The 22,794-nt window shown below is 39.5% G+C and overlaps 2 protein-coding genes and 1 long non-coding RNA gene across 8 annotated transcripts in view; 1 reads left to right on the top strand and 2 right to left on the bottom strand.

Annotated features, from left to right (window-relative positions):
• LOC144208268 (uncharacterized) overlaps positions 1 to 8,372 on the bottom strand; it is a 38,188-nt gene extending 29,816 nt beyond the window's left edge. The window contains exon 1 of the long non-coding RNA XR_013328859.1: positions 8,189 to 8,372. This is a non-coding gene — a long non-coding RNA (uncharacterized LOC144208268). The remainder of the gene's footprint in view (positions 1 to 8,188) is intronic.
• caskin1 (CASK interacting protein 1) overlaps positions 1 to 10,443 on the top strand; it is a 42,723-nt gene extending 32,280 nt beyond the window's left edge. For 4 of the 6 annotated variants that reach the window (XM_077734026.1, XM_077734025.1, XM_077734024.1 and 1 more), the window contains 8 exons: positions 1,928 to 2,029; positions 2,195 to 2,333; positions 2,552 to 2,695; positions 3,010 to 4,148; positions 4,226 to 4,492; positions 5,191 to 5,788; positions 6,374 to 6,869; positions 7,237 to 10,443. In XM_077734026.1, coding sequence (XP_077590152.1) covers positions 1,928 to 2,029; positions 2,195 to 2,333; positions 2,552 to 2,695; positions 3,010 to 4,148; positions 4,226 to 4,492; positions 5,191 to 5,788; positions 6,374 to 6,869; positions 7,237 to 7,333 — 2,982 coding nt within the window. In that variant the 3' untranslated portion in view covers positions 7,334 to 10,443. The remainder of the gene's footprint in view (positions 1 to 1,927; positions 2,030 to 2,194; positions 2,334 to 2,551; positions 2,696 to 3,009; positions 4,149 to 4,225; positions 4,493 to 5,190; positions 5,789 to 6,373; positions 6,870 to 7,236) is intronic. The other 2 variants (XM_077734022.1, XM_077734023.1) reach the window with 2 other exon arrangements.
• A 1,092-nt stretch (positions 10,444 to 11,535) lies between these two features.
• traf7 (TNF receptor-associated factor 7) lies at positions 11,536 to 20,671 on the bottom strand. The gene is made up of 22 exons (XM_077735014.1): positions 20,555 to 20,671; positions 19,146 to 19,232; positions 18,901 to 18,958; positions 18,741 to 18,832; positions 18,504 to 18,620; positions 18,313 to 18,405; positions 17,832 to 17,865; positions 17,129 to 17,351; positions 16,865 to 16,999; positions 16,688 to 16,783; positions 16,445 to 16,566; positions 16,296 to 16,369; positions 15,969 to 16,017; positions 15,667 to 15,794; positions 15,127 to 15,209; positions 14,961 to 15,000; positions 14,747 to 14,863; positions 14,103 to 14,225; positions 13,789 to 13,908; positions 13,566 to 13,697; positions 13,363 to 13,482; positions 11,536 to 13,149 (listed from the first exon to the last, which is right to left on the bottom strand). The coding sequence occupies exons 3-22, from the start codon at positions 18,950 to 18,952 to the stop codon at positions 13,135 to 13,137; spliced, it is 1,965 nt and encodes a 654-aa protein (XP_077591140.1). The 5' UTR covers positions 18,953 to 18,958; positions 19,146 to 19,232; positions 20,555 to 20,671; the 3' UTR covers positions 11,536 to 13,134.
• Positions 20,672 to 22,794: the final 2,123 nt, after the last annotated feature.

The following is a 22,794-nucleotide window of genomic DNA, read 5'->3' as shown; positions in this document are numbered from 1 at the left end:
AGAGAAAGTTGCTGACATGGAACCAGTGACAGTGCCCTCCTATCTTTTCTCCTGTAGAGCTCAGAGGCAGTTTTCCAATGGCTGAGTGACTTTCAGCTGCAGGTCTACGCTCCCAATTTCCTGGGTGCTGGTTATGACTTGCCCACAATTAGACGAATGACCTCCGAGGTAAGGCAACTGGTTCTAATGGCAGTCCCAGGCTCCTTCAAGGATCACAATGATCGAGCAGTTTGCACATATTTGATATGTGCTGTGCTCCTAGTTCCGATTATCCATGTAAAAACCCTCCCATGTACCAAAAACTCACATTATATGGACTTAAATGTGCCTCTTGCCAAGACTGTCCTGATGGAATCCTTGTCATGTTGACCTCCATCTAGAAGTTGTTTTATATCAGGGGTCTGTCCAGATGTACAGCATATATATGCTTCAACTGACATGGTGTGATGAAATGGATGGCAGTGCTGTTAGCAGTTTTAGAATCTGTTACTGTATATACAGAACATTACGTAATCAAATGGGAAAAACAGGTAGAAAAATAGAGCTTGTACTGGATATGCTTTACTAAAGAGCAGAGTTACAGTGATGGTTTGAAGTCTTCCTATGCTTATTATATACAGGTTTGTGTTTGTGATCATTTGAGGCTAGGCTCCATTTTTGTAGATGCCGCAGGTGGAAATACATGACCTTATTTTTCTTTGGGAGAAAACCTCACTATGACAAGGTGGGCGTTTTAGTTTATAGTGTGTTTGTTTCCTTGCTGTTACAACTATATGATGGCAGAAATACCTGGGCAGCCGTTCAAATGTGATTTGGTGAATGGATTGTATTTGATTGTATCATTATTATTTTTAACAATGGTACACTTTTTGGTTCATCCCACATGTCAAACAAAGACAGGATGAGGGGGACACATTATGAAGACTATTGTTATTTAGAAAATATAGTGAATAATCATGGATTTTATATAATATGTCAGATAGGACCATTTGTCTGTTACTATGTTGGCGGAGCGCCATGAGAATGTTCTGATCATTCATAGATTGATGTGTCTCTTTCAGTGGTGTCTCCATGTGAGATGCAAGTGTGCATTTTTTAAAAAGAAAATCAGAGCACATGATAGAGGTAGCTATCGTGATTAGTCAGAGTGGGAGATAAAAAAAAATTCTGTGCTATGACTGGAGTAAGTCTGAGAACATTACTTATTGATAAGCATCTGGCTGTGTTATGACATTTTATAGTGCAGTGACAGTTCTTAATTGAGTCTGGATTATAAATGTTACTCAATGCCGAAATCCAGCCAAATATGGTGTTAGGGTGTTCACTTTACCGATTCTTGTAATTTGTTCTACTTGCCCAGCAAATTGATTGATTATAGTGCCAGAACATACTTTTTTGCCTAAATGTTTGAGTGTGAGGAAAATAATGAGACCAATTATTTTTGTTCCAATGCATTTTTCAGACTTGAGCTTTCGCCTTCCATTTATCTCATTTTTTTTCTTCTTTCCTCTCTCTTGCTTTTCAAGCTATTTTTCTGTAATTTAGGTTTTGGCAATACATTTATGTTTTGAATCATTTGTTCACTGCCGTGGTTATTATTTTGGGCAAAAGGGAAATCTAGCAATCTGTTATTTAATAGAATATGTATTCTGTGGGAAAGATTTTGTTTCATTGTGAAGCTAAGACTGTATTTGGGCATTGACAAAACAAATATGGGGAAGGGGAAAGATACAGAAGACAGAGGTTGTGCACTTAATTTTTGTTGAATATATTGTTTGTTAAAACTTTGAATGGGAAAGTGACTTTTTTGGGCCATATGAAAACAAATATAACCTAGCCCTACATGACACAAAAACATGATCTATAATCTATAATATATTATTTTATTTACATATGTATGTCTTAATTAAACATTTTGTGTTTATAGGATCTGACAGCCATTGGGATAACTAAACCAGGTCACAGAAAGAAGATGACAACAGAGATTAATAAACTGAGCAGCACAGAGTGGTTGCCTGACCAAAAACCTGTGGGTGTATACACATTCAAACACACACACATACACACTCGTGCAATACTTTATCCAAATAGAAATAATGTAACGCAAAAATATCACAGAGTGACTGCTGTATTCTAAATCAGGGGTTTCCTTTCTAAATACCTAGTCAGCATTTTTTTCCTTCTGTTTCTGTAGGCCAGTCTAGGAGAGTGGTTGTGTGCTATTGGCCTAAGTCAATACCATCAGGTATTAGTACAGAATGGTTATGAAAACATCGATTTCATCACAGACATCACTTGGGAGGACCTACAGGAAATTGGTATTATCAAACTGGGTAAGATTTGAAATCTTTTAAATCCACTCTAATACACAATATGGTCACCTTGAAGCATTATCATTATGTTGTAATTCATAAGACATGTATCTATATGTAAATAGTTGTAAATAGCTTTAATTCAATCTATATATACATGTATATAAATAAATAAATAAATATATACAGAAATGTCAGCCTACTACATTTTATGCCTTTGGTAAATTGTCAATTCATAGGCCATCAGAAGAAGCTAATGTTGGCAGTGAAACGTCTAGCTGAACTCCAACGCAACACCGACGAACGGGGCTCCCTCAGAAAAAAGCCCCCACCAATTACGCAGCAGCAGGAAGTAATGTCAACGGAAAGCCCACCCCCAGATGGTGAGTTAACAACTAGTGTATGAACTCAATAGGTGTCAATGACTGCAATAGACATCCAATCCATTGAACCTGTGAGGGATAATGCCACCCTCCTGGTTCCAAAGGATTGGACATCTACTAGTAATGAACTAATTAAAATTCACAGCGAAAGGATGAATTGTGCATCTCTAATTGTCAATAGCACTGAAAGTGATAAATAGATCTTACGTTATTATTAGCGTTTGATATAAACGGAAATCTGTTTGTGGTTAAAAGTGTCTTCCCAATTTTGAACATATGCTCCCTTAAAAAGATCCTCCTTTTTCTCTGTCTAGATGTGATGTCTCCAAAAATGAGCACCTTCCAGGACAGCGAGTTGAGTAGTGAGCTGCAGAATGCCATGACGCACACAGCGCAGGAGGTCAAAGCTCAGCCAGTACGTCGTCTCCACAAGGAAACTGATGAAATAAACTGTGGAGGAGGAGGAGGACCACCCAAAAAGGAGGCAAGGACAATGAGGCAACAGAGCAGTCAGGGAAGCAACTCCTCCCACAGAAGCAGTGTGTCATCTCAAGGCAAACACCGTCACTCCCACTCCCAGCCTGCACCCCCCTACACTCCCCCACACACTCCAACCAAGACCAGGAACTCATCATCTTCTTCCACCTCCTCCATCCAGAGCACATCATCTCCCCAGTCCAAACACAGGGTGTCACCCCAGCTCATCCAAGGTGAAGGACCTCTATCGCCACGCTCTCACGGCCCTCAGTCTCCAAACCAACATGGAGCTCCTATCCAATCCCCACAGCAGAATCAAATTCACTATCAGAACCACCCACAGGGAACTGGAGATTGCACACAAACACAGGTCCCACTACTCTGTCTCCCACCCGAGGTTGGGCTTGCAGATGGTGAAGAAGCTGATCCCCCTGCACTCCAGAAAAAGCGAGCAAACAGTCTCAACCGTCACACTGCTTCAGATGGCGAGTGTGATGAAAGGACTATGTCTGGAAGAGGACGGGGAGGGGACGGACAAATCAGCACAGGTCAAAGCTCAAACCTTAGATCAGAAGATAGTAAATATGCCACGGTCACCCACCGTGTCAGCCGAAGCCACTCTGTCCGCAACCAGGATAAAGCTATTACTCGCAACCAGCCACAGTCCATTACTTTGCGCCAGAAGAAAAAAGGACCACCCCCACCACCTCCCAAACGCTCTAGCTCAGCGATATCAACCTCGAACTTTAACCTGACAGACGTGAATCCACCCCTCCAAGTCATAACTACCACTGATGGAATGTTGGATGTGCCTTACCACCAACAACGGCGAGCGAGCGACGTGGGAGTATCTATTGACCCGGCAACTGTGGAGACAAACAGTATGGGAAGTGTGAGGAGCATTGCTGCTATGCTGGAAATGTCTTCTATTGGGGGTGGAGCCAAAGGGATGGCCCTGCAGAAGAACTTCTTGCAGGTATAAATATTGGAATTGTATATTCTACAGAGTCCATTCATTCTGTAACTAACATTATTTCTTCATTCAATTTTTAGGTGGGGAAAACACGCGAAACCATTGGTCTGGATGGTGAAGTCGTGAATCGAAGACGGACCATTAGCGGGCCTGTCACTAATCTAGTGGCAGCAGCAAAGCGTGAACAGCCGACACTCTCGGTTGTTTCTCAGCCTGAATCCTTCACGGCCCCTGTAACGACGCCCTCTCCAAATCCAAGTCCCGGTGGGAGTGGTAGTTCTTCTGAAAACCTGCCCTTTGCAGAAGAGGGAAGCCTGACTATCCGCAGGCAAAGCAGAGATGGACAGGTAGCTATCAATGTGTTTATACATATACGATATGCTTGTTTCATTTATCTAACTGTCTATCTCGCTATCTAGCCATACATATATTTATAGCTGAATATATTACATCTGACCCTTGCGAGGGAGGATAAGCACCTCAGAAAATGAAGGAATAAATGAATTTAAGTTACATAAACCACTGAATTCAATTGTTAAGTTGTTGAATAAAATACAAAAAATAAAACTCATTCACATTATTCTCGTCAATAGCTTTAGTTAACATTACACATTTTACGCAAATAGTGGTGTATTATACGCACATTTTGACAGATGCATACACAATAATAAATATTAGGGTTCAATTATAAATAGGCTTTCTTCAAGGACTTGCTTGGAACCAGACAAGCAGATTAAAAACATCTTTTTCATTTACTAATTAATTCAATTCAACATTCACACCATTTTTAAGATGGCACTAAATTTGAAATCCTGTTGCTTTGGCACAACAGAGTGAATAGGTTAGCTTTTAAGTAAAATAACATATGATACATTTTAAAGGAAAGCATGGGTTCACTGCTTTGTACTGTTGAAATCAGCACTTTTCTATGTTTTAATGTTCATTTAGCAGGCGTTACCAATGTTGTCATTGTATGTTTATCAATGTCAATGTTTTGATTGTGCAAAAATGAACTCTTGCCATGAATGTATGAATTTTCCGTTAGTGTGTTTTCTGTGTCTGTCTGCAGGGCGACGGGGAGTCACCCCAGGGGGATGGAGGTTACACCCAAGAAGACATCTCCCGGGTGGAAGCCACTGCAACCTTAAAGCGACGGCCGCGCAGCTCCAAGACGCACCCGAATGGTTCCGGCTTCACTCTCCAGGAGTCATCGACCGTCAAACGGAGGCCCAAAAGTCGCGACAAGGAACCCGAGGGCTACGGAGACGGAGACATCCCTGGTCGCGGACTGCCAAACACCACCCAGTCAGTACCTTATCAAAATGGCACTTCCACAGTGAAACACCGCACCGTGTCTGATGTCGGGGTGACAGAGCAGCCACAACCCCAACCTCAACCTCAAACACAATGCCAACCAGAAGCTCAACTTCAATCCCAAGTAAGCGCTGCACTAAGAAGGGACAGTTTGGACCAAGGAATTCCAGTGGGCAGTGAAGAAGCTCCAGTGAAAAAAATCAAGCCTCCAGTTTCTCCAAAGCCATCTGTGGCACAGATCAGGAGACAAGGAGGTTCACAGAACAGTCCACAAACAGCCGCCAACAAAAGAGTCCCTCTTCCAGGACCGGGGACACCTAGCAGTCCAGGTATTAGTGTGTGTGCACCACATGAAAGTTGTGTAAAATATACAAACTACCTTCTCACTAGTAGAAGTCCAATACATTTGAACTGGAATGCCTAGCAGCGAATGAATGAGAGGTCAACTCTCCCAGTTCAGATCGTTTAGACCACATGTGTCGAAGTGGTGGGCCGGGGGCCAAATCTGGCCAGCCTCATCATTTTGTGTGGCCTGGGAAAGTAAATCATGAGTACCAACTTTCTGTTTTAGGATCAAATTAAAATGAAGAGTATAGGTGTATTAAATTTCCTGATTTTCCCCCTTAAAAATCAATAATTGTAATTTTTTTATCAATTCTTTTCTGTTTTTAGTTCAAAAATCCTTTTGTAAAAGCTAAAAATAAAAGCATTGTTTTAGATCTATAAAAAAATTAAAGCGGCCCACAAACCAACCCGAGTATGACACCCTTGATTCAGACTATCATGGTCAATGGCAGCCAACGAGTAAATATGAACTAGATCACACAGTTAACTTTGGCCTTTAATTTTTACCCCTGGGGACTGAACAGATTTCCATCCTAACCTCCTGCTCTTTTACTCTCATTCTTCTCTAGTGGAAGGAAAAAAGATCCCTCCTCCAGTCTCTCCAAAACCTGCCCCTCCACCCACGGCACCCAAGCCCAGCAAACTGATCCACTCCACAACCAGCCCGTGTTCCCCGACCGCAGTCACGCCTCCGGCAAAGCTACACCCGGCAGTAGCCAGGCAGACCAGCTCGCCACCCTCGTTCCCAAATTCCAACACACCCAGTCCACCAAACGTGAAATTACCTAGCCCCTCTGCGCAAAGTCCTCATACGCCACAGACCCCCACCACACCGCAGACTCCTCTGACACCGGCCACTCCTAGCCCGCCTGTCAAGCCTCCACGCTCCTCCATCGGAGGTGTATCTGTTGACAGTGGGATGATGGCGGTAGGAATGAACACGCCAGTATCGGCGACGACAGACTCTGGGGTGGATTCTTTGGTGCATCAGAAGCTGGAGGAGACAAGCGCATCCCTTGCAGCTGCCCTGCAGGCCGTGGAGGACAAAATACTGCGGCAAGAAGAGTGAGTAGCTCACAATTCTTCAAGAACAAATACTATTTGTGGTTGGGCGAACTTACAGATTCAAGAAATAGCTATTACTATCTCTTTTCAATAATTGATTTACAATTCTTTTTTTAAGGCAAAGTAGTTTTTAGTAAAAACTTTGGGTGTTTCAATTATTTTTTAAGTTTTTAAAAAGTTTTTTAAAAGTTTTTTAAAAGTTTTCAGTAATTCCTGCAAATAATGGGAGTCCACTGTAAACAAACATACCTAATATCAGTAAAACTGCAGTACTCTGAGTGCTTTACCCTTTTTAGAAAGTACAATTTTATATTACTTTGAATTCCTCTGCAGTTGGGCTAACTTTCTGCGCTTCTGTACATTCCAGTTCTATGACAGAGCAGAAGACCACGGTGAGCATCCTCGATGACATCGGCAGCATGTTTGACGACCTGGCTGACCAGTTAGACGCCATGTTGGAGTAACCATAGCAACGCTGCACCCCAAGTGACTACGATGGCACTTCTGCGCTCCATTTTCTCATCTTTCTTTCTAATCATTTTATGCTCATTGACTTGGCGCTCCTCATGTCTTAGGAGCCATCTGTGCATCCTACACTGCTCTGGGAAACCTCTTATCCTCCTCAGCAGATAACAATAAGAGAATGAGGAGGAAGAAAAACATCAACAAAGAGAGGAGAACGCCTGCAATTGAAATGGTTGCCATCCTCCCAAACCCACAAACAAATAGTGATTGAAGAAGCAACAGTGTGATGAACCATTGTATGGTATGTGTACATTCTAAGCATGGAGAGTTTATATCTACTGTAAAAAAAAGTCCTGCATTAGCACAGTAATATATAATCATTTACAAATTATTCTGAATTACTCGCTCCTTGGATTGACGTCAACGTGGAATTCTGACTACTGTTGTTTTGACAAATTGACATAATCTACAACCAAAACCGGAACATTTGGCTCCCAAAGTGTGCATCCCTGTGTGTTTGTATAAGATTGTCGTAAATAGACAGAAATAAAAAGGTATGCATGTGTACACACATGCAAACATGGAGAAGCACAATAGCCCATGCAAGCAGCTCATAAACAGACACATACATGCACATAGGAGCCTGCACAATATACAGATATGGATTTGAGCAAAAGGGATTGAGGGCTACAGATTGTTCATGACAAATGTGAGATTTTACATGTGTTTGATTATATTAGGATGCCTTTAAAAATACCAAATGTTCATTTTAAAGAGGTCAAAAGCAGCACAGCAACAGTTTCACATAATCACCAATCCCTGCTGTTATTATGAAACACAGTATATTTTCCTACCTTCTTTCTTCATGGTCTGAAAGTTCATATGTGGTGGATTTAGAGCTGGTTGATGTAGTCCAGCGGTGGGCAAAATATTCCACAATGGGTTGCAGTGGGTGCAGGATTTCTTTCCAAACTGTAAAGAGGAAATGTTTACTGGTATCTTGGAAGTGCAATTACTGAATTGCAGTCAGGTGCAGCTTGTTTCAGTATAAACCTCATTGGTTAAACTGTCTGTGCTGGATTGTTTGGAACAAAAAAAAACACACAGCGGCCATTGAGGAACAATTTGCCCATCCCTGATCTAGCCTAAAAGGGAAATCTATGATTTTTTAACACAAAAAATTTGATTTACAAAACCCCTCCCCCGCCACTTACTTTAAATGAGACAACCAGAGAGAAAGCTTTAAAAAAGTTCAACACTTTCAAGGACATTCCTTAAACAAATTGATTATCATTGATAAATGTTCATTCGCCCCTCTCAGTCAAAACTTGAATTGGACCTCTGTTGCCGTCAATGGCAATTAAACATGACTACTTACAGTCCAGTTTAAATGAATTGGAGTGTGGCTTTTAAAGCAGTGATGCAGAGAGAAAAATAGATTTCATTTCCCACCTTTTCCATTACACTAAAGCAAACTGACTGTGTGGAATGCAATTTTTGCTGTAACAGCAAAACCTTGAGACGTCGTAGCTGTTTTTTTCTGAGTGGAAGGAATCACTGTTTATAGAGATTCATCCTTGAGAACAAATTAGCTGTGTGCAATGCTAAAATAAAGTATTGGAATCAATATAAAGAGCATACCTAGAGAATGCATAGAATGCATGGAAAAATACCTCTTTCATTCGGATCTATCATTTTAGAGAATAAATCATCTCATCTACTTGATGCAAATATGATTAAAATAAGATAAAAAATGGATACATTCTCAAATTCCTCATATGGTGTGCATACTAAATCTTAATGTTGAATTAATTTAACTTCAGACATCTGGTAACAACAATGCTATATTGGACTTGATGTTTTTGTCTCATCACCCCACACATACAGGCACCTACCCTGTGTTGCCATGACAATCCGCTTCATCATCATTCCAAATGGAGTTTCTATGGTTACTGCACAATCTGTTACAACAAGAATGCACTGATGGATTTGGAAATGTTAAGAAATACAGCAGAGATCGGTGAAGATGAACGGTCTTCTTAAGCAACATTAAAGACTGTTGCCTTGATGTAAATGACTATTCATTAATACACTATTTAAGAGCATGCGGTGCTAGGAAAAACAACAACATTTCTGTGTAGAACTGATGGAATACCCTTTTAAATAGCTTAATCCAACCTGAAACTGCATCCAAAAGAAATGGACCCAAAGCAGCCACCCTCCTTATTAAGAGAATAATTGTGCTATTTAAATCGTATAGAGATTATATAATATAAATATATATATGTGGATATTTGCAACAAAAAGTATTTATGATGTATGTGTCAACCTGAAGACTATTTTTCAAAATTAACAGATCTAATCTGAGTGTTGAATCGAGTTGCTTCTCCATGCTTCAGTGGTGTGAGCTGATAAGTCGTTGTATGGTTTCTTGTTGGGATGTTGTTCTTGCCTACATGTGTTCAATTGTCCCACTGTAGCGATGTGTGTATAATACAAGCGACACCTCTTGAACCCTTATCATTTGGATTCCATTGATGGCAGTTGTTTTCCTTTAAAACATGTGCCTTGCTTTGTGATTTTGCTGACTTTTGGTACACTTGATGGGAATGAACTTCCCTCCATCCCATTAAATTAACCTGTCCGACTCTTACCTTTTCCTTCAATAATTTTTCACACTAGCTTTTGTCAATCATGAATGATACAAACATTCCCAAAACATGCATGGTAAGATGGTTGAACACTCTAAATTGTCCCTAAGGGATGAATGTGAGTGTGATTGGTCTCGTTTGTCTCATTGTGCCCTGCGATTGGCTGGTAACCGTTTCAAGGTGTCCCCTGCCTACTGCCCATAGTTGGCTGCGTGAAATTGATCTATTCATTTAAAAGAAAAAAATTGTGTAGTGGTACAATCGCATGACTTGGGTATGGACATCTTGGGATCGATTCCCACTCGGGCGGGTGAGTGTGTGTCTGGATGTTGTCTGCCTCTATGGGTTTCAAGTATATTCTGCATTTTGCACATCAGCTGGTATAGGCTGTTCAACCGCTCGTGTAAATGGATGGATTAATTTAAAAAATACATTAAAAACAATTTTGTCTTAAATATAATTTTCTCTTGCCCTAGTTTTGTTGTCAGCCCCCAAATAAAAAGTAAAACATTAAAGAAAAATAAAGAAATCTCATGGAACAGTAATCTATTTAATATCTGGTTAAAAGTTTCTTTTTGGGAGAGACAACTATTTTTTTTCATCTGCAATGAAAAATTCAGATAAACTCACAACATTGATTTACTGCCTAAGCCTAGACTTACATAAATGTACATTGTACATTAAAGAATTAATTTAGCAGTAGACATGATGATTCCTGCTATTGCCTTCACTTTTAGACATCCCTAACTTGAATTTTTTTCATGTTGTGGTGCTTAATTTTTCCAAAATGCAGGGTAAAATAAAGGTATTGTGCACCTCATTTAGTATGTAAGGGAAACTCACACTCTTCCACCTGACTGCTGCAGCTCTTCGTCAGATGGTGTTGATTTCAAAAATCATGTTTTGCTCCTGTTCGGGTCTCATCATCTGTTGAGGGGTGTTGCTTCCAAGGCATGTTGGAGTAAAATTGTAGGGAAAAAAAGACAAAACTGGTCACTTTGGAAGCCAAGCTGTTCAAAATACATTACCTGCCTGTGTTTATAAGAAGGAGAAGTGATACTGGTATCTCTTTTTCTCTGCAGTGACTAGTGTGAGAGACGGAGGCCTGAATGTGTGCGCGTTTTGTGTCGCTCTGCTTATGATTGCGTGAAATGCAAGTGAGACTAGCGTGTGTGTATGTTGCAGTGAGTGGACAGTGATTGGTGTGCTTGCAGTGACTGCATCGTATGGCCATCTGCTCTAAATAAACGTTCTCTACAAACAATACCATCCTGTGAGCGTGACGTTTTATTGTTTCATGTGTGTCCCTTTGTAAGTGTCACAGGCTCACTTTTGCACAAACAAATATAAGAATAATATGGGGAGAACGAGCTTTAGTTGTGACAGTGGTTGGTTGATATGTGTGCTGTAAAAATAAAGATGTTAAATCTAAACAAACCTATGAAGTTTTTTCTGTAATATAGGAATGACTACTATAGTGTAAAACTTGTGTCAACAAAGCCCGTTCTCCCCTAATGCAAAATGATGGCTCCATGAAATCACTCAGGGGGTCAAAGTGTACAACAGTTTTATGAAGTTTACATGATTAAACATATATTATACAAGAAATCTCTAAGTAGTGGCCAGATGTGCAATAATAACATGACAACAAAATACTTTGGGACATCTGTGAAATTCTCTTAATTTCAGTATATGTTTCTGTAGGTACACCCTACAGTACTTATAAAATGTGATGCGAGTCAACATGTTGCTATGACTATAGGCTTATACTTAACCCAATATGGGCACTTGCACATCACATTCGCCCAGTGGCACTCCTGGGAGTTTAAGAACTCCCCCATCACCCCTGCTTGCTGTCAAAACACAAACAAACAAAGCTTATGATTCAGTGTTAATATGTGTTACAGTCAATGTAGTTAAACAATCAGAGTGGCTTGTCCTCAAACTTCTTGTATGGCACTCATAAAAACACTATTTTATATATATGTATATATAATACATATTACTGCTGTCAAGCGATTCAAACTTGTAATTGCAATTATTTTTTATTAATATATTTATTATTATATTTCTAATTGCAAAAATGGTTGGACAGTTTTAGTCTTGCTAGGACAAGAGTTGACCAATGTGATAACCTTATATAATTCAAAGATAAGCCTCGTAAAAACTAGAGTTTAACAACTTCACGGAAAGATTAATTAAATATACTTTCCTTGTAGAATATCCTGTAAGATTAGCAGTTCCATATGCAAATATGAACTTTGTGATATAACCAAAGACCCTTTTTTTGAGGGCCGTAATGTAGGTGTTTTAAAGTACACGTGGCAACTGTATACAGTATTATAGTTCTTGAAAATTTTGATATTTTTTCACAATTTACCTGTGCATTGCAGCTTAATAAATGACTACATTATGGTCTAAATCTGGTGGCCAGAGGATTACGCCATGCGTTGTTTTTAATTCATAGGTTAAGTCGTAAATTATCATGGCTTAAAAAAAATAACAGTGTCAAAGGGGCTTTGTGTTAATGCTGTTAACGCCTTTAACTGACAGCCTTAATATATGTATATACATATATATATGTTGATTTCTAATTTTGCGCAAGAAATAGAGTCAAGTGGCTGAGCGATATATCGTCTATCTTATTAAATGTTACTCTTACAAAGGCTGGTTTTACAAACCTGAGTTGTGCGAAGAAATGTTTGTAGGTGTTTTTGTCCAGTCTCACTTAAATGTAATCTCATTTTACAAAATACTGTAAACAGGTAACCTGTATATTTACATGAACTCTTTGTAAAAATCCTGTTTGTGAAACCAGCCCTGATGAGTTCTTTAAGTGAGCTGCGATGTATGAGGACAGGCTGCAGGAATTGCTGTGATCGCTAAAATCCTGCTTGTACAGGCACGAAGCATCCAGTCATTCAACCGTATGAATTTGCCATAATGCACAATGTGATGAGATCGCTAAGGACCTTAAGTTTGATCACTTGGGTTTAATGACCATGAAAGGTCAAAATATTGAAGCTCTATGAGCAAAGACTTATTGGACCATAGATTTAAAGTTGAACAAACAAGAAGAAGAAATGTTGGCGTTTGGATTGTCTGTCTGACAAAGACAAACGTGGAGACCTCTGGATCATTGGCTGTGTTCAGCATGTCCACACCTGGTAAGAAAAGACACAAAAGGTTAAGTTAAGACTTGATAGTGCATTCATTGGCTTCAATAGATAGCTAAATGTCCAAACCATTTTAACAAGGAGTTTTCAATTCACTCCCCATTCAAAATAGACTGGACGTCTAGCACTGTCAATAGCACTGAAACATGAGCATTCACAATGCTCTTGTTGCGACACAATAGTCCTAGACTCAAGCGCTACCTTCACTGTGCTGTCCACCGCCCCAGAGAACAGGCGACCTCGGGACACAGCCAGAGTTGTGACGCTGCCCTGATGTCTGAGCAGGGTCTGAGTACAGATCATGTTGTCCATGCTCCACACCTGAACACACACACAGACAAAGTTAATTCAATCAACAGGGTTTGAGCAATGTTTCAATAACACACATAACCATCTTTACTTACCCTGAGTGAACGGTCGTAGGAGGCACTGAACACTTTGGTCTGGTCAGGCGTGGAGATGACTGCAAGAGCATACACTGTCCCTACGTGACCTGTCAGGGTGCGCACCTGCTCTTTAGACTCAATGTCCCACACCTAGACGAGAAACAGCAAATCTCAATATTACAACACACTTTCCAGGGATGTTGGCAGTAAAAAAAAAGAAAAAGAGAATTCACTGAATTACATGAATGACATTCTCATAGGTGCCACAGACTATGTGATGATTGGTGACCGCGATAGAGTAGACACTACCCCCACTTGTCTGCAAGACATGAACGCATTCCAAGGAACGGATGTCCCAAATCTGCCAAGTGGAGAAAGAAGAAGTCAGAAGGACTAGCATTAATGTCCCATTTTTTTATGTTCTGCTTACAGGTCAACATTACAACTCCTGCTCTCATGCAGCTAGTCTGTTAATTGTCTGTGAAGCCCTATGGCAAATAATCCACAAAGGGCTACAGAAAGGGCTATTGACTTAACCTAATCCTTTTTTTTTACCTTGATGGTCTGATATGATCCACTGTATAGGTGATTCTGGGAGGCCACCAGTGCTCTGACCCAGTGATTCAGTCCAGTCAACTCCTTCTTCAGCTTCAACTCAGTCCCCACAATATCCCAGACCTACAGACAAGCACATTAAGTACATTTTATGAATACAAGTTCTATCCACTACCCTAGTTACATGATACATATGACACATAATGCTTAAATATACTATACTGAAGCATTAAAGTTGATAAAGGCAATAGACCAAGAAAAAAGTTGAAAATAATTTCTAAACTGCCCATGAAAACAGAAACAGCTGAATGTGAGGAAGTAAAATGGAGAAAAATGCAACGAACAAAACGGGACAATGGGCAGTGATACACAAATACAAAAGAAAAAAAGAATGTAGCATTGAAACGACGCACACCTCTGCTTCCATTCCTGTAACCATGGAAACACTGATTTTGCCACATCCATGTATTTATAGTCATTGCAGCCCTCAGCCTCATCCAATACTCTTATCTGCACTGTTCCCCTACTGGTATTTATTCAAACAAAAATATCTCAGTTTCAGGACACATAAGTCAGTAATGTGGATGAATCTGAAATTAAAATAACTATAAATTATATAAGTTCTGGTTGAGAAATCACTGCACCTTAATGGCTTTAAGAGAGCCGCTGAATAACATGTTGTGGGATGACACCAGCGTACAGACGGGGTTGTCATGGGCACGGATTGTGTTAACTTTTTGAAGGGTCTGGATGTCCCATACCTACAAAATGTGCACAACACAGTCACACTTTTAATACAACAGATGTGTACAACAATCTTTGAAATGAGCGTAAACAATTGAGACTAATGTTACTTACAATGATGGTGCAGTCTGCAGAGCCACTGTAGAGACGGTTCCTATGGAAACAAAAGTACGGTCAATTGTAGGTAGGCAAAAAACAAAAACAAATCTGAAATGTTATTTTTAAGCCATTTCGCCGCCCAAGGTCATGAGCAATCCCATGTTTTTTCATATTATATTACCCTTGGATACAGAGCGCCAACACGATGCCATCATGTCCTTCCAGGGTTTTCTGACATTTGTAGGTAGTGCACGTATCCCATACCTAAGGGAATGCAAAACAAAAACAAAACTTTCATGTGTGTTGCTTCAACACAGTATTAAAATCTCATAAATGATTCAATACTTGATCTTAAGATTCAAATGCATCATTGTAAGTTTTAATATCAAGTCCAAAGGGTAGAAGAGTTCCAGCCAAAGTGAGTGTGTGAAGACCATATTCAAATTTTGAGTCATTAAAATCATGTGACTAATGAAAAGGCCATACATATGTTTGTCAACTTTCAAAATAAATCAGAGTTCAAATTGTAACCATTTGTGATATTTAGATAACTTTTCTACAAATAATTAAATAAATACATAAAAACAAAGACTGTCAATGTGTTTCGGGTTATGTGGTTGATGTGGGCTTATATGTATGTTTTAAAATTTCTTGTGGGCTGATAATATATATTGTACAGCAATTGAAAAGTGGCCTACTGAGTGCATGACTGTTACCTTACCTTGATGGTCTTGTCTGAGGAGCCAGAAAATAGCAGGTCTCCAGTAGAGTAGACACAAAGACACCAAACGGGTCCCTGATGGCCAACGAATGTCCCTTTGCACTTGAAAATTTGCTGAGGATCGTATGCTACCAAAACAGAAAAGATTCATTGATAAACATTAAAGCAGGAAGAAAAGAAAGTAACAGGTTGACATAATTTTCATCAATAAAATTAGAATGTATGTAGACAAAAAATTAACAACATAAAGAAACTATTTCACTAATGTGTGAATAAAAACCTTACGAAACAAAGATTCTTACATCCCAGGATGCCCGTGTTGAGTCTTGCATTTATGTGGGACAGCTCATCCTGTAGAAACATGGATTTAAATGAGATACGATCTTCAGCACTAATTGGGATTTAATCTTGACACTTGAAAAGCCACTCATTAACTAACTATCTGCCATTATGACTCTAGATGTCAAATTCATTTGGACTGTTGGGGCAGATTGAACGAATGACAAGGCTAAGATGTTTAAATTAACGTGAAAAATTCACTATGAATATTTAAAATACAGCATTAATCCTTAAAATGGTTGTCTATTCCAATCAGGAAGCAAATGATATGGGGTTACAATTCTACTCACATTGAGCATGGAGGCGTCCCGGCGAAATTCCATAAGGTCCTCACCCAGTTTACTTTGATTCTCATCTAGCATGTCTGAAACAGCAAAGGTTTGCCAATTACAAAACAAAAACTAAAAGACCAACAACTTGAGGAAACTCCGCTTCATACCAAATTTGAGCTCCAGGTTTTTTTCTAACTGATCTAATTTCTCAGAGAGTTTTCCCAACATTGAGCGAAGGAAAGCAATGTCTTGGTCCTTCTGAGCTAAGGTAAGCTGCATTTCATGGAATCTGATGGGGTCAAAAATAGGTATTTCAGTGAGATGCAATGAAATTGACAGCTTAACCACTGGAAACACAGTTTATGTATAAAATATGACTTCTTGATAGCTGCTGTGCCGTGTATGTTTACCTGTCATCTGTCTGCTGCAGAAACTCCTTCAGTCCTTCAAATTTACACATTTCCAGGTGGGTTGCATATGTATCCTGGTTACCGATAAAAGTACAGCTGTTGAGAAAACGTAGTAAGTTAGAGGCAAAGTAGTGACCTCAATTACAGTCAGAGCAAGATACTTTGAGAAGAACTCACCCATATTTTGAGTGAGGACATTTGATGTGTTCGCATTCTTTGAGGTGCGCCTCCAAGTTCATGGTGAGCAGAGGGGGGCAGGATGGGTTGTTAGGGCATCGAACAGGTCTGTAGTCACAACTGGCTTCGTGTTCTCTGCAGAGTTAAATAATGTGTGATGGGGAGATGCACAACAGAAAATAGGGTTTGTTCAAAACTGCATGTTGGACTCAGGGAGTTGTCGACTTGCGACCACAAACAAATTGAGTTTCATGTATTTCGTACTTGCGTGAAGATAGTTTGATAGTGAATGGGCAGCCCACTGGGTCCACCTCATGTGTTCCAGGCTTCCCCGCCACAGTGGCGTTGGAGGCCCCACCAGCACCTGCACCAGTCACGGTGGCTCTGCAGCCGTATTTACAGTGTATGAAAAGTTCGCCGATCTGCTCGGCGACTGCAATGTTGTTGACCACAACCGTCAGCTTTGCCACATCCACAGGACACTTGTCTGTCAGGGATCCAAAACATTAAGATATGAACTGAAATGTAAATTGCAAGAATATGCATTGTAGATAAAGGTTTTGGAATAATGTGAAATTCTACATGAAGTCATAGTCTGTCATTGCAAAAGACGTCCAATCCATAAGAAGTAGGAGGGCGAATAAATGTTCATTTACCAGTAGCATTCCCATTTTAAATGACGTGAATATCTGCTAGTGACATTAAAATACACAGCAAAAGAATGAAGAGGCACATTACTGGGTGTCTATGATTTAATGTCCATTAAAAACATGGCTTATAATTGTTTCTATGCAAGCAGGAAGGGTTTGTCCATGGTTGTGACAGATAAAGATTCTATTGTATCATATTTTGAACAATTTAAGCAAAGATCCTGGTCCTTGCAAAGAGATTAAATAGTTTTGCTTGGAGCTACATGGAAAGTATTAAAAAAATCCATCCTTTTACTTAACACTCCATTCAAGCTCACCTGAGGTCAAGGCACATCGTCTGCAGAAGGTGTGCTGAGGAAGTATTCATAATTTGTAAGTGTATTGTCTTATAGAAATGAAAAATGAACTAAACAGGGTTACATAAATACATAGTATTATACACAATAGCATAACCTTGAATATATTACATGTATTTCAGACCAAATAAAGAGTGAGGAATATGGCTAAAAGATAATATTATGATTTTTATTTTACTAAAAATCAAATGGACCATATAGAGTGGAGTTTACAATACATCTTCCTTTTAGAAAACCAATTATATAGTACTACAATACAATACTATTTAAGCACATATAGTTTGTTCTACTCCTAATTACATTTCCTGGGTTTCCATATCAAATTAGAAAAGTGATGTCTCTAATTAAAACCAGTATTTTTTAGCTTGAGAAAACCTGACATACAAAAACAAAAAATGGTGCAGGTAGACAGAGGATTAAAAGAGTAGAGATGAATACTTACTCCACAAGTGGTGATAACAGGGTCCTTGAAAACATTGCAGCACAACTGGCAACAAAGTTTTACTGATGGTTGTTCTGCAAATACCTGGGGTTCCTACACAAACACATACACAAAAAAATCTGTTATTTATAATCTTTAACTACTGTTTGAGCCGCCTATATTTGTATGAAAGCACAGAGCGTTGGACCCACCATGTCGTCCTCCTCTTCGTGTAGCGAGAAAGTGGAGCGAAGGGACATGTTGGACTCCGAATGGAGAGATCGCACTGAGATGGCTGAATCTGACCTTCGAGGAGTGCCGATTGGTGGCTAAGGCAAAAATGAATTGGAAATAGTTAGATGTTAAAGATTCAGATTGATGTTGACTTCAAATTTATGTCACTATTGGAATTATTACAGAAATAACAAAAGAAATGACTGAATCAGCACCATTCCATCGTCATCATCCCGAGGGGAGTAGGTCAAGGTGCTAGAAGATGAGGGAGTTCTTCTATGTTGTTTGTATGTGCTGGATGTTTCCGCTGGAAAGACAGTGATTATAATTACCATAAATAAAGTATTTGTTGACAAATAAAAAGATGAGCTTCACCTTTAGCTCCAGCAGCCACGGCTGCAAAGGTTGGACCGAATGAAGCCTCCATCCTGCTCTGCAACAATTGTAAGATACACTTCCTGAGTGTTCTTAATATTGAAAAGATATTTTTGCTATACATATATATTTGGCCATTATCTTATTTTGCAATGATGTGGTTTAGTGCATGCATCTACCAAAAAATATCATGACTCCAAACTGCATTATTACATTTGTAAATGTATTATTATGGAAGTACTTACACACTGAATTTGTAGTTTTTCACCCCGAGAGCTGGGTCAGCCGTCTGGGTGAAGGAGCTTCAGGGAATTGCCGCTTTACTGGATGACCTGTTGTAATGATACATCAGTGTTTTGTTTATTACTTGAAGCACACAATTGTGGAAAGGACTGGGTAGCAACCGGAATAGTTGCTAGTGTTGGGAAAATGGGTAAAATGTAACTGCAAATGTTTGCAAAGTTCACTGTTTACCTTTTGTTTTGCAATTTATATTTGGAAAAAGTAGAGCTTTATATAAGCTTTTGAATTATAGTTGAATACATTGAAATTACACTTAACTTTTGTTTCAAATTCAAAATCATAAATTCTGTTTCAACTAAGTAGGAAATTGGTAGTATCTCCATGGTCATTTGTGTAATATTTAACTCTTTCAGACACACTGAAGATGACAGATGTAGATCTATGTCGCTGTTTTCATCCTTTTATTCTCTAGTTTTTGCATGGTAATTTGTATTCATTGTTTTCTATGTTTTAAGGATCAACATGTGTAGTATTTTTAACTCTTTCCATGATGATGATGATGATAGAAGTCCATCTATGTGGCTCCTTTCTGAAGGGAATGTCATTGAGTATGTCAATAGTCTATTTGACCTGGGATTGGACGTCTTTTACCGTCAATGGATTGCATAGGCCAGGGGTGGCCAAGTCTTGTCCTCGAGAGCCCAGTCTGTTTTCCATGTCTCCCTCCACCAACACACTTGGATCAAACAATCTGGATTGGTATGGAGCTTCTGGACACCTTGCTGATAAGGTGATCATTTGGTTCAGATGTGGTAGAGCTGGGATTTATGGAAAACAGACTGGATGGGGGCTCTCGGGGACCCCTGGCATAGACAAAAGAAAACGAAGCAAGTGAAAGGCAAAATCCAGCGATCTGAACAACAGCTAGACTAGGCTTAGCTGATGGTATGCAAAATGTCAGCTAAAACCACAAAGCATTCTGCACAATCTGTCAGCAAAAACTAAACAAGGTATGGCAATAATCGCTTAACACACGCGTCACGGGATGTTTGCGCAACCAGGAAATTGCCGTAAAAGGGAACTCTCAACCAAAAAAGGGGGGCGGACACCCATAACGGGGCAAAGTTGAACACTAAGATCTTACCAATTGTGCGTCATTTTACCATAAGTTATACAATGCCAAATGAAGCGACATCCTCTAACAAACACATTTTATCAGATGTCATCCTGGGAGGCAACGATTTGTAACAGCAGAAATGATGTCGCCAAGGCTAGCTCAAGTTAGCTAATGTTTTCTACGAGCAATCACAATCATAACCAATCTCTACTAGTGCAGTAGATGCGTAATTGGCATATTTACGTAGGTTTCGGAATCCGATTTTGAAATATTTACGGAGTTCCGTGCACATACCATTGTTTTCGCAAAGAGCGTCGCTCCAAGTTTGCAGACGAAACCCGAAATTCCTTCTTTTTCCACCTCTGGCCCCTCGCTGGGCTCAGTCACACGCGTACAGCCACTACTAGCAAAGCAATATGGGATATGTAGTTTAACTTGCAGTCTTGGCTGAAGAAAATCTATTTTTCTCGGTTTTTGAACTACATTACCCATGTTCAATTTGCGAAAACACCATTGGACTCGGACCTGTCAGTAAAACCGATGAGGCGGCAATACTGACACGTTTTACGGGAAATCACTAGTGTGGACTGAATACAAATGAGGAATAATAAAATACACAAACCTTGCTATTTTGCTTTTTTAATGCATTAAAATCTGGATCACATCATCATCATCATCTCCATCTGCATCCCCATCCCCATCCTCATCCTCATCCTCATCCTCATCCTCAACCTTATCTCATCTCATCCTCATCATATGACTCCTAAAGCATTTGAATACACAAGAAGAAAATTAATACATCTGTCTATTTTGTATATCTTACCAATTTTACAGGATATGATCTCTGGAAATATGATCTCTTTTGTATTTTTCACTGAGTAGACAGCACAGTCACGCCATGACCTTTTTAGTATAACTTAAAAAATAAACCACATAGAACTATAGAATGTGAAAAATGTTTAATGTATATATAAAATGTAGTAAACATAGTATACTTACTTCCATACTGTATATATCCAGGATACATTGTGTGCAAAATTATACCACAAGAGAGCACTGTTTAGCTTACTGTGCAATTTCCAAAGTAGTAGTTACCTTAAATGTCCTTTCCATGGTGAAAAATAAATAAATTATCGAATAATATTCCAAAAAGGTAGCATACACTAAATGCAACAAATATCTCATCTCATCTCATTTTCTGCACCACTTTATCCTCACTAGGGTAAAGGGGGTGCTGGCTCTCGGCCAGAGTCGGGGGGGACACCCTGAATTGTTGGCCAGCCAATCACAGAGCACAAGGAGACGGACAACCATGCAGACTCACATCCATACCTAGTGGCAATTTAGGGTCCAATCAGCCTACCATGCATGTTTTTCGAATGTGGGAAGAAATCAGAGTACCCAGAGGAAACCCATGCGGACCCGGGGAGAACTGGACTTAAACCCAGGACCCCAGAGCTCTGAAGCCAATGTGCTAACCACATGGCCCACCAGGCCGCTCTGCAACCAATGAATAACTGCATTGTACCTTTAAGGTTTACCATTCTGTCAGCTATAACATGGAAAAATGGTTGAATTGTAAATTGCATCTTGGAAGGAGAGCAAAATCTTTTTAAAAAAAAACAACCTCCTGGCACATAAAATGTTTGTCTTCATTTGCTTTCACTGCAGTGTTGTTTAAAAGGGAGCGATGACAGCGGTGACTTTTATCATCTCATTTGAGGAGCATGGTAGTTTGGAGAAAAAGTAGGTGAGTGTGTGAAGAGATTTCTGCATGTCCAGATGAAGCGAGACAGCCATAAATAGAAAAAGCAGACCAGTGAGGGCAGAATGCTGTAATGCACCCATGAATAAGAGATGTATTGAATGCAGCAGCTTTGTTGACATGTGTGCATGCACACACATTTTAATACACACAATGTTCCATTAGAGGAAGCTCTAGCTATTAGTCGTTTTATCTTTGTGTGGGACATCACTGACAAGACTACATCTCTTTTTACAGTGCCTTTTCAAAGACACGATATGAGGCCCAACACACTCATATTATCTTTTTGTCTGCAATATTTCAAAAACAGACTTCCATACCACCTTAATAGATTAATGCTTCATTTTTGAAAAAGCAAGCATGCTAATTATATGAGCGAAACAAATTTCTGCTTGTAAAATAGATCAAATACTGGTTTTCTGACATGTGCATTTACAAAATGGTAACTTTTTATGGCTGATACTGACGGCTATAGACGTCCAATTCAGTGACAGTTTAGAAATCATGGAGCTGTTTTTATTTCACCAGTGAATTATTAACAGCTGGCTAGTGAACTAAATTGTCATGCCCTATAATTGATTGTTCTATTTTTCACTCACAGGATCAATGTGTATAGTGCACAACAACATCAACTTTGACTTTGCTTTTTGTTCGTTTGTAACTTGAGTAATTTGTAGCTGAGGTTTCTGATCTCATCATCCATTAAGCTGTGCATCATGAATTAATGATCAGTGCTGAGTAAGTCAAGTCTCATCGCTGATGGTGCGCC

This window comes from Stigmatopora nigra, chromosome 15, assembly GCF_051989575.1.
Source record: "Stigmatopora nigra isolate UIUO_SnigA chromosome 15, RoL_Snig_1.1, whole genome shotgun sequence".
NCBI classification, from domain to species: Eukaryota; Metazoa; Chordata; class Actinopteri; order Syngnathiformes; family Syngnathidae; genus Stigmatopora; species Stigmatopora nigra.
Note: the sequence above shows the minus strand (reverse complement) of the source record. Positions and strands in the feature narration are given on the sequence as shown.

Coding starts and splice junctions, on each gene's coding strand:
- traf7 (XM_077735014.1), bottom strand. CDS start 18,952: ATGGAGGCTTCATTCGGTCCAACCTTTGCAGCCGTGGCTGCTGGAGCT. Junction 15,001..15,126: donor TTGGCGCTCTGTATCCAAGG/GTAATATAATAT, acceptor TTGTTTCCATAG/GAACCGTCTCTACAGTGGCT. Junction 14,864..14,960: donor CTGCAGACTGCACCATCATT/GTAAGTAACATT, acceptor CACATTTTGTAG/GTATGGGACATCCAGACCCT.